At 42.6% G+C, this 12041-nt stretch overlaps 1 protein-coding gene across 1 annotated transcript in view; it reads right to left on the reverse strand.

Moving 5' to 3' along the window:
* Positions 1-12041, reverse strand: part of LOC311140567 (plectin-like) — an 89900-nt gene that overhangs the window by 36564 nt on the left and 41295 nt on the right. Inside the window, exons 3-6 of the mRNA XM_084175683.1 lie at positions 7045-7134; positions 4621-4698; positions 4301-4405; positions 1785-1951 (exon numbers count right to left, since the gene is read on the reverse strand). Coding sequence (XP_084031809.1) covers positions 1785-1951; positions 4301-4405; positions 4621-4698; positions 7045-7134 — 440 coding nt within the window. The remainder of the gene's footprint in view (positions 1-1784; positions 1952-4300; positions 4406-4620; positions 4699-7044; positions 7135-12041) is intronic.

Here is a 12041-nt window from a genome sequence, read left to right on the forward strand (position 1 = left end):
ACTGACAAGTTCAAAGAAATGTCTTATTAGAGCTGCCTGAAACCTGTACGATCAAGTACGGCCAGGACAGGAGATTGAAGAACTACAGAGTTCGAATAAAAAGGTAATTTACCTCAGGACTAGTTAGAACTGAGAAATAAACACTACGTGGATCCACAATCTTAATTTATAAGACATGGGAAACTTTTCTCTCTTTTGTTGAAACTGAAACCAGTGTCTGATTATGTACCTGAGAGTTTACATTTGTACTCGTGTGTAGATATACACTACATGACCAAAAGTATGTGGACACCTGATCGTCGAACATCTCATTCCAAAATCATGGGCATTAATATGGAGTTGGTCCTCCCTTTGCTGCTATAACAGCCTCCACTCTTCTGGGAAGGCTTTCCACTAGATTTTGGAACATTGCTGTGGGCACTTGCTTCCATTCAGCCACAAGACCATTAGTACGGTCGGGCACTGATGTTGGGCGATTTGGCCTGGCTCGCAGTCGGCGTTCCAATTCATTCCAAAGGTGTTCAGTTGGGTTGAGGTCAGGGCTCTGTGCAGGCCAGTCAAGTTCTTCCACACCGATCTTAAAAAACCATTTCTGTATTGACCTCACTTTGTGCACGGAGACATTGTCATGCTGAAACAGGAAAGGGCCTTCCCCAAACTGTTGCCACAAAGTTGGAAGCACAAAATTGTCTATAATGTCATCGTATGCTGTAGCGTTAAGATTTCTCTTCACTGGAACTAAGGGGCCTAGCCCAAACCATGAAAAACAGCCCCAGACCATTATTCCTCCTCCACCAAACTTTACAGTTGGCACTATGCATTGGGGCAGGTAGCGTTCTACTGGCATCCGCCAAACCCAGATTCGTCCGTCGGACTGCCAGACGGTGAAGCGTGATTCATCACTCCAGAGAACGTGTTTCCACTGCTCCAGAGTCCAATGGCGGCGAGCTTTACACCACTCCAGCCGACACTGCATTGTGATCTGAGGCTTGTGTGCGGCTGCTTGGCCATGGAAACCCATTTCATGAAGCTACCGATGAACAGTTCTTGTGCTGACGTTGCTTCCAGAGGCAGATTGGAACTCGGTAGTGAGTGTTGCAACCGACGACAGACAATTTTTACGCGCTACGTGTTTCAGCACTCGGCGGTGCCGTTCTGTGAGCTTGTGTGGCCTACCACTTTCCCATTCCTGCCCAATCTGCTTCACATCAAATAAAACGTAAGTGCGGTGATGTGCCATGACAACCCCGTTGCATAGCTTAGAACTACCAGAGACACTAGGACAAGAGAGATTAACACCTATTACTGCCACTTACTGTGGGTAATAACATGAGTGGGTACAGTCTACTGAGGGGTACATTTGGGGTAATCTTGTCATTTTTGGGGTAATCTCACCTTGATGAATAAACCTGAAATAGCTGGAGGTGAGGCTACATTTGGGGCGACAGCAGGGCTTACGTGTAACATTCTGATGTTACAATCCAAAGGTGTTCACCAGTATCTGAACATTAGGTGCAGTATAGTCCCTTATGACAGACTTTACCCAAGATTTGGTTCTGGGAACTGAGATTAAATACTGTCATTTTTACATTACGTATTGTGGCTTGGGGTGTCGATCACCAAAGTAATACACTAAAAATAATAACAATATATGCCATTTAGCAGCCCCCTTTTCCAATCATGCGTGCATACATTCTATGTACAGGTGGACCCGGGAATCGAACACACTATCCTGGCATTACAAGCAGCATGTTCTACCAACTGAGCTACAGAAGACCACTTACTGGTGTTTGTGTATGACGGCGTTGAAAAGCTTGCCGTCCCTCCAGCTGGTGGTAAAGTTGTCACAGCGGATGCCCTGGTAGCCCTCCACCATGCGCTGGGACCACAGCAGCAGCTTCTCCTTGGCCGACATGTTGTCTGACTGGCCATTCACCTGGATGTCCGAGATCTAACAGGGGAGGATAGATACCGGGGTTAGACGGGGAGGAGGCAACACTCTACCAGGGTTGGGGTCAATTCAATTTAAATTCGGTCAATTCCATTACATTTGGTCAATGCAGGAAGTTAACTGACATTGGATGAAAATGGCTTCTCAATGACGAGATTTGGAATTGAAAATGGAATTTCAGTTTACTTCCTGGATTGACTGAATTGATATGGAATTGACCCCAACCCTGCTTGTCATGGTGGCAGAGGGAGATAGGTGGAAACAATGAAGATAAAATCAATTTGAGAAAATCAATTATGCATTGTAATGGATGGGGTTTGATTCAATCATATGCTATTCTGGCTCAATCTGAATCACGTTTGTCCACCTCAATGATCTGTGGTGGAAAAAAAGAATAAACATTGTTTTTCAGCCAGGGGAGGTAACTCTGTTATCAGTAGTACATATGTGACATCAAAGGGAACCACCAACTAGATCTCAATTCCCAGGTCATTGGGTAGGTGGTAGGGATGGTCGGCCGAGACTGCTCCTGCTTTGGGTCTCAAGACACAACTTAGAACACTGTCGGGTCCAGTGTGGGAACACACAGCATTGGCTAATGTGGTAGGACTGTTTTTCTATTTGGGCTGGGAGGGAAATGAGATGAGTCACAGTCACCAGAGGCTCAGAGGGTACTCTCTGTTCTTGCCAAAAGACCGCTCATTTACCAAATTCTCTGCCTACTGATCTCTTTCTGTAGTCGGTGTGTGTGGCTATACTGTGTGTGTGTGTGTGTGTGTGTGTGTGTGTGTGTGTCTGGTGTGTTCTCCTCGGGATCCAATCCACCCTTGATGGCCCCACCCTAAACCTCTCCCCTCTAAAGAAGAGGAGAATGCCTATGATGACTCACCAGGCTCCTGCTGTTTTGTTCTCCTTCTGAGAAATGAGAGATACGCCATCTCTCTATCCAACCCAATACATGGAGTACAGTAAACCAACGTACATGTAAATCAAAACTAAAAGTTGAACTGATGTCTGTGCCCAGTGGGTATACTCTACACCAGTCTTCCTGCACAACCAACATCTCTTCCTGTGCCCTGCTCAACCAAGGCTGCCACATGGAGGGCTTTCTGCTCCTTTTTAACTGGCAGTGCCACGCATTCTTTAATCAAATAATGTAGTGTTACAGAAAGCCCATGTGTTGTTTCACAAAGGTTTTACAGCATAACATGGTTCAAATACTACTTGAAATCATTTCAAATACTTTGGCTAGGCTTGATTGAGCTTGCCTGGCTTAATGGAACCAATAGTCAATGCTACCTTAGAAGAGGCTTGGAGAATAGTTTGCAGGACACAATGTTCTTTCATTTCCTGAGCCTTCATCGGAACATGGGTCCGTCACAGACCTGGGTTCAAATACTATTTGACATCTTTCAAATACTTTTCATGTTTACTTAAGCCTTCCTGGAGTGCCAGATGGGCAGGGTTTGAGTATTGTATTGGTTCAAATAAGCCAGGCAAGCTCAATCAAGCCTAGATAAAGTATTTGAAATTATTATTGAAATTGTGCAGTAAGACTGGTGTAGAGTATACCCACTGGGCACAGACGTCAGTTCAACTTCTAGTTTTGAAAGTTTACATTTGATTTAGTTGTCAACTAACGTGAATTCAACGTGAAATCAACAAAAAATGTCACCATGTTATTTGATTTTGGTTAAAAGTTGTGTGAAAAAAAGACTAAATCCCCTTACGTTGATGACTTTTTGCAAATCCAATTAGTTTTCCATGTTGATTCAATGTCATAACATAGCTTTTTTGGGGATTGAAATGACGTGGAAACAATGTTGATTCAACCAGTTTTTTTCCAGTGGGTAGGTTGTCAGTGAGTTATAGTTATGCCACTCCTTTCCCCTGGGATGCATGGGAAGAGTGATTCACACACACACTGATGCTATTGTACTGTAACACTTTATCAAGATGTTAAGGCTATTTAAGTGGCAGGGAAAGCTACATCATAAGATGACTTCCTTATTCTTTCCATGTTTCAAAATAACTAAATTAAAGCTTGATCATGAATTATCAGGAGGGGTTAGCATGGCCTACAGTATATTAGCCTACTCTGTTATTATAATTATAATTATTAAACTGTAATAATACTATGATTTAAATATATTTTAGAATAATTTGATAACAGATTTGATAGCACTGAGATTTTCTGAAAGCAACGTGGTAACATTTCGAGTGATTGAGATCAAATGGATCACACATGATTGGATTGAGTTCAATTTGTGATTGTTGCTGATTGGCTTGGATCAGAGCCAAGGGGATAGGAAGAGGAGGAGCTATATGGTATGGGAACACAACACTGACAGAGCAGGACACCTGGAAGTGAAGGATGATGGTCCATATCAGCCCAAGGGTCAGCTTGGGGTTGCCATCTGCGATGTCATCGTTTCTGATGTTCACCAGCTTGACCTGTGATTGGACGACAGAGAAGTGAGACTTAACAATTACAGTAGTTCACATCATTGTAGATACATTATTACTCTGTTCCAATGCATTTAGATATTTGTCTCAGTCATGTCACTTACAGTAAGTCATCTTCATACAGTATAAGAGAAGTAAACTCAGATGGTAACTCATTTGTTACATTATCTCCGTTATTACATTTCAATTGCTGTTTCTCTTACCTGTCGGTGTTTGAGGAAGTCCAGTGCTATCTGTACATTCTGCAGCTTGTGGAATCTCATGCGGCCTTTCTCTCGGGGCTGGAGAGAGAGGAGAAAGAGGGGGCAAGAGAGAGAAAGACAGAGAGAGAGAGAGAGAGAGACAAAGAACGGGGAGACAGAGAGAGAGAGAGAGAGACAGAGAGAGAGACAGAGAGAAAGACAGAGAGAGAGAGAGAGAGACAGAGAGAGAGACAGAGAGAAAGACAGAGAGAGAGAGATAGACAAAGAACGGGGAGACAGAGAGAGAGAGAGAGAGAGAGAGACAGAGAGAGAGACAGAGAGAAAGACAGAGAGAGAGAGACAAAGAACGGGGAGACAGAGAGAGAGAGAGAGACAGAGAGAGAGACAGAGAGAGAGACAGAGAGAAAGACAGAGAGAGAGAGAGAGAGAGAGAGAGAGAGAGAGAGAGAGAGAGAGAGAGAGAGAGACAAAGAACGGGGAGACAGAGACAGAGAGAGAGACAGAGAGAGAGACAGAGAGAGAGACAGAGAGAAAGACAGAGAGAAAGACAGAGAGAGAGACAGAGAGAGAGACAGAGAGACAGAGAGAGAGACAGAGAGAAAGACAGAGAGAGAGAGACAAAGAACGGGGAGACAGAGAGAGAGAGAGAGACAGAGAGAGAGACAGAGAGAGAGACAGAGAGAAAGACAGAGAGAGAGACAAAGAACGGGGAGACAGAGAGAGAGAGAGAGACAGAGAGAGAGACAGACAGAGAGAGAGACAGAGAGAAAGACAGAGAGAGAGAGAGAGAGAGAAAGACAGAGAGAGAGAGAGAGAGAGAGAGAGAGAGAAAGACAGAGAGAGAGACAGAGAGAGAGAGAGAGAGAGAGAGACAGAGGGAGAGAGTGGGTGGGGGGTTAGATTGTAGACTAAATTGTAGACTCAATGACAAGAGTACACATGATTTTTCTCCAAAGGAAAAGGTAAATGACAAAGAATACGATGAATAACTGATGTGTCTCACAGATCTCCAAGTAAAACTTCACTCATTATAAAACCACATTAATGACATCATTCATTGTGTACATACCTGTTCTTCACCTTCGACAGACAAACAGAGGTAAATAGGAGATATATTTGGAGTGAAAGAAGGGGAGGGGGGAGCATCAGTCATGTATTGGCTTAGCCAATAACGTGATTAGTTATTAGGTGCAGGAATCTTTGGTTGGTTGGTTTTGAATTGTGTCACCACTTGGGACATGTGTTCTGATTGGAGAACAATGACTTGAAGACTTCCATTTCCAAAGAATACTGTATTTCTGCTATGTAGTATGCATTAGTAACTGAGCTAAACAGAAACAACATTTATTTTCAAACTGATCATTTCCATTGCTTCAAGTATTGTTATAGCGTCAATGGCTAGAGTCAATGAAGTAGTTAGTCAATTATGTAATTCCTTCATTCAGCAACAGCACCTACTAATAACTTAGGGTTTTTTGTTTATAGCCAGCAGCGAAATGGTTAATGCACTTCTGAGACTTTGCAAGCTTGTCAATGATAGGGGAAAAAATGAATGGAATCATAATGACAGGAAGTGGCATCATGCACAGCCGAGCCACTGGGTAATGGATGACCCAAGCCACATGAAGTAGAATAAGAAAATGGCGGCCAAGTTATAGAAAACCCCACTCACCAACCGCAAGTTCCTGACCACGTCTCTCTCCCTTGCCTAGCCCCAGCAAAGAGCAGTGCAAAGAGAGGAGGCATAGGCCAAAGGCCAAAGGTCAGCATACAGGAAAGGGGGGAAAGTGTAGGTGGGTAAAGAGGGGGGCAGGAGGAGGGGGGGGAGCAGAGAAGGAAAACCAGAGAACGGTCAGACAGGAGCACACAGTTCAAAAAGAGAAGCCAAAGTGGGGTTAATGTGTTAGGACCATGGAGGCGTCTGGTAGATGAGCAGAGACCAGCAGAGCGATGAGCTACTGTAGCAGAAACAGAGTGCAATGCTTCCCGTGAGATCTGCAGTAACCGATTTGCATCATCATAATGTGCAAGCATCCAGTGCTGACTTATTGACTTATTTAAAAAAATCTAAACAACTACAAATAGTTAACATTTCCGGGGACTGGAATGAGAGGTAGGTAAGCAGGGGTTGTCTTAGACAGTTAATGCGTCTTTGTTTACGTTCCAGCTAATGTCTTGTTAGGTTGTGCTATGACCTGAAAGTCTGGCAAATGTTTGCTTTGCTTCAGGGATGGTATACCGGTTTGGATTAGGTAGGTATAAATAAGGGCTAGACTTTTGTTTCTTAGTGTCAGGACTTGGTTCAGAGTGGAGGTTTGGATCGAGTTTGGTTGCATATGCAGAGGTCAGTCCATTTGCCAATCAGAAGTCAGGATCAGTGGTAGAGGTCAGTCCTTTCACCAATCAGAAGTCAGCAGTACTCACCAGTGTCTCCCCAGAGAGGACCTCCAGGAGGGAGATCAGGTTGTGTCCATCTCTCAGGTCTTCATACAGGTCAGTCACCTGACGCTGTGCCTGTGGAACAGAAAGAGAAGGGAGAGAGGTAAGGCAAGGGTTGTCATCACAATGTATTTTTTTGTGCAACACCTAGACAAAATACCTATAAGCCGTGCGCTGTATTTATGTAATAACGTTTTAATATTCTGGATCTGGTTATGATTCTGATTTGATAGGGCACCTAGACATGGGGATCATAAATCTTTCACACATACAGTACCAGTCAAGAGTTTGGACACACCAACTCATTCCAGGGGTTTTCTTTATTTTTACTATTTTCTACATTGTAGAATAATAGTGAAGACATCAAAACTATGAAATAACACATATGGAATCATGCAGTAACCAAAAATTTGTTAAACAAATCAAAATATATTTTATATTTGAGATTCTTCAAAGTAGCCACCCTTTGCCTTGATGACAGCTTTGCACACTCTTGGCATTCTCCGAACCAGCTTCATGAGGTAGTCACCTGGAATGCATTTCAATTAACACAGTTTGAGCCAATCAGTTGTGTTGTGACAAGGTAGGAGGGGTATGCAGAAAATAGCCCTATTTGGTAAAAGACCAAGTCCATATTATGGCAAGAACAGCTCAAATAAGCAAAGAGAAACAACAGTCTATAATTACTTTAAGACATGAATGTCAGTCAATACGGAACATTTCAAGAACTTTGAAAGTTTCTTCAAGTGCAGTCGCAAAAACCATCAAAAGCTATGATGAAACTGGCTCTCATGAGGACCGCCACAGGAAAGGAAGACCCAGAGTTACCTCTGCTGCAGAGGATACGTTCATTAGAGTTACCAGCCTCAGAAATTGTAGCCCAAATAAATGCTTCAGAGAGTTCAAGTAACAGACACATCTCAACATCAACTGTTCAGAGGAGACTGCCTGAATCAGGCCTTCATGGTCGAATTGCTGCAAAGAAACCACTACTAAAGGACACCAATAAAAATAAGAGACTTGCTTGGGCCAAGAAACACAAGCAATGGACTTTAGACCGGTGGAAATCTGTCCTTTGATCTGATGAGTCCAAATTTGAGATTTTTGGTTCCAACCGCCGTGTCTTTGTGAGACGCAGAGTAGGTGAAATGGATGATCTCCGCATGTGTGGTTCCCACCGTGAAGCTTGGAGGAGGAGGTGTGATGGTGTGGGGGTGCTTTGCTGGTGACACTGTCAGTGATTTATTTAGAATTCAAGGCACACTTAACCAGCATGGCTACCACAGCATTCTGCAGCAATATGCCATCCCATCTGGTTTGCTCTTAGTGGGACTATCATTTATTTTTCAACAGGACAATGACCCAAAACACATCTCCAGGCTGTGTAAGGGATATTTGACCAAGGAGAGTGATGGAGTGCTGCATCAGATGACCTGGCCTCCACAATCACCTGACCTCAACCCAATTGAGATGGTTTGGGATGAGTTGGACCTCAGAGTGAAGGAAAAGCAGCCAACAAGTGCTCAGCATATGTGGGAACTCCTTCAAGACTGTTGGAAAAGCATTCCTCATGAAGCTGGTTGAGAGAATGCCAAGAGTGTGCAAAGCTGTCATCAAGGCAAAGGGTGGCTACTTTGAAGAATCTTAAATCTCAAATATTTTTTGATTACTTTAACACTTTTTTGGTTACTACATGATTCCATATGTGTTATTTCATAGTTTGTCTTCACTATTATTCTACAATGTAGAAAATAATAAAAAATAAAGAAAAACCCTGGAATGACTGGTACTATACATATAAAAGTACAAACACAGGCAAACAGATACTTGCAAATGAAAACAGATACTCCAGTGAGTCTTGGGACTGCATGCATGCTATAATCAATTCCAGTAAGAAAGATAAACTGTGATAGTGAGCAGAAGAGGGTGAAAGCTAAGAGAGAGAAGTAGGGAATGACTGAAACTGAAGGATTTAAAAGTAGTTGTTATCCAAATGCAAAGAGACTGCATGCTTCGAGTATGTACTTTATTGCGCAACATATAGTCCACACACTTGAGGTCTGGGGCACGTAACTTGGAAAATCTCCCATTGACGTCAATGCATGATTTACATGACCAAGCCTTAGTTACTTGCACATATTTCAAGTTAGAGTTTGGCCCACAGTCCACAAGGCATAGGCCTATTTCTGTGTGACTGCGTCAGTGTAATTCCTCATACTTTCACAGTGATGGCATAGGTGTGGGGATGGGATAGTGTTCAGGTGGAGGGTCTAGGGGAAGGGTAGAAGGTGGTCTACATGCACATCAGAATGTGTCCCACATACAGTGCACTCCTGCTGGGGCTTGCAGGCAGCTGGTACCTACCTCTGCTTTCCAATGCTGGACGGAGAATGAGTGGATGAGATAAAGAGAACAAGAGAATAGAAAGGGAGAATGACAGAAAGAGGAAGAGAATATGATCATGAGTCTGAGATTATAATGATTACGTATTCAAACAGAGATTTAGCAAAAAGATGAAAGAAAATGGAAAAAGGTTAGATGGATAGAATAAAAGAGAATGGTAAACATAGTTACTAATATTAGTGCTTTATGACACAGTTAATATTGGGAGATTGCATGTAATGCTTTGCTACTGTGTCAGTGTGTTGTTCGATCTTGTGAAAAAGGGGTACTGTCCTCACACAGTTATGTATGCAAGTCTCGCCCCTGCAAGTTGTAACACTCACTACCTTGATTTATTACTGCCATCAATGGTAAGTACTTATATAATACTGTGTGTTATAAGTAGTTATATAATCCTGTGTGTGAACACAGTAACTCACTCCTGCCCACCTGTGGTGTAGACACTCTATCCATGGAGGTTTGAAATGCAGTTAGGGTTGATTATGGCCACTAGGGATCACTGTTTACACATTAATACCGTAAGAGTCTCCAACCTCAACAATACTGAAACTGATGGGACAAGATCGCAAAACATTCAAGTGTTTTTCTTCAGTTCAACTGCTTGGGGCTACATTTTACATTTACATTTTAGTCATTTAGCAGACGCTCTTATCCAGAGCGACTTACAGGAGCAATTAGGGTTAAGTGCCTTGCTTAAGGGCACATCGACAGATTTTTCACCTAGTCGGCTCGGGGATTAGAACCAGCGACCTTTCGGTTACTGGCACAACGCTCTTACCCACTAAGCTACCTGCCGCTACAATACGACAGCTATGACTATAGGCCAAATTACCTCAAATCAGTCAATATCCAACTTAAATTCGAAGGCATTCTACAGTATAATTGTAGTTGTACTGTGAAATGCTTCTCTCTCATTGGTTCCTCTGTGGTAGCTACAACAGTATCTCTCTCTGCTATCCTGTAGCATATATTTAAACCCTGTCTGTCATCAAAACACAATAGCCCATGTTGAAGAAGCTCAGATTGAGTCAACATGATCAGGTGGTGTCATGGTACAAATTGTGCACTCCAGTCAACTCGAGTCAAGTGATCCATTTGATCTGTGCTCATTGTGAGTACATCAAGGTTTAAACCATTAGGACAGTCAACACAGAACCTGATACTCCTCATCCACCACAAACTAGACTTTGCTTTCTCGTTACAAAACACACTTTAGGTGATGTGTCCTTCAGTTAACCTAGGGTTACATGTGTTATTATAATGTTGAAAGGCTATAAAAATCACACACGTCATTGTATAAGAAAATAGCGATACTTTATGTCTGTCTGGTCTGTACACTTCATTAAAAGTGAATGGGGCATTAAATCTACAGAATGATGTAAACTTCAGTGGATTACCCTTTACATAACACTGCAAAATAATGGTTGAGAAACCCTCCATTTTGTCTTCCCACCCATTTTGACACACAACAAGATTTATGCATGAGTGGAAGTTATTCCATATCCCTTTACTACCCCTCAAGGCCCGGCCCATCCCGGGACGCGCCCACTGGAAACGCATTAAAAACATTAGTTCAACGTCAGTTTAACATCAGAAGAGCAGGCTTTCACACGGGAAGACTATTAACACTTTCGTTCTACCGCAAAATGCTATATTAGAAATGATCCTGCATGATGTTTCCAATTATGTTTTTAAAACCTTGCTTGGGTTGCTATTTCATTTTAATGACTAGGCTAGTTTTGTAACAATGCATTGCATACCACATATTGTGTACGGTATTAAACAGTTTCTAAGAAGACAGTTCTCTCTAAGAAAGCTCTGAATTAAACATTTGTCTACTTCATGTCAATACATAGCCTACTTAATTCAAACTTTCTAAAATGGTAAAATGTACAGTCATCCCAGTCCATCAAACATTAAATGAGATGCAAATCTTGTCATATAGGCCTACCAATTTTGTCATTATGGTAGTGGAAAGATAAGAGACACAGATTGATTCCCCTGATAGTGTCTGTAAGGAACACTTAAAGACCTTGACTAGCAAAGAGCTAAGGGCAGGCAGGCAGTCAGCCACCCAGACCCACATGTGCTACTGTTGGCCCAGCCAGCAGCCACTGGGCCTTGGGCCCAGAACAGAATGTGGTGCTTCAGAGGCAAAGAGCAAAACGAATCCAGATGTCTGTGACTCACATAAAACACTTAACGAAAAGACTGCACGCTTGTGTGTTATATCAGGAACAGAGTATGTTAGCACCACACAGTGCACATACACAGTACATGGAAAGGAAAATAGTATTTTGTGTATCTATTTTTGTTTCTTTTTCAAGGCAAAATTAATGGGCTTGTTTCTTTTGAGGGAGAATGGAGATTTATGATGAGTCCCTTAATGGCTTGGGCTGTAAACGTTGGGTTACTGGTGGGATTTTGTCAAATGAATTATGACACGAGGAAAGCGGGGGTATTTATACATGTACTAGGCTGTCGTGGTGGGGGTCATTTTTCCTTTCTAATGAGAAACTCCAGAGTGAGTTGTTTGGTTTGTTAACCCACCCCCTCCTCTGTAGAGGACCCCTCATTAA

The sequence above is a fragment of the Coregonus lavaretus genome (assembly GCF_964263955.1).
Source record: "Coregonus lavaretus genome assembly, chromosome: 13".
In the NCBI taxonomy this organism is placed as follows: Eukaryota; Metazoa; Chordata; class Actinopteri; order Salmoniformes; family Salmonidae; genus Coregonus; species Coregonus lavaretus.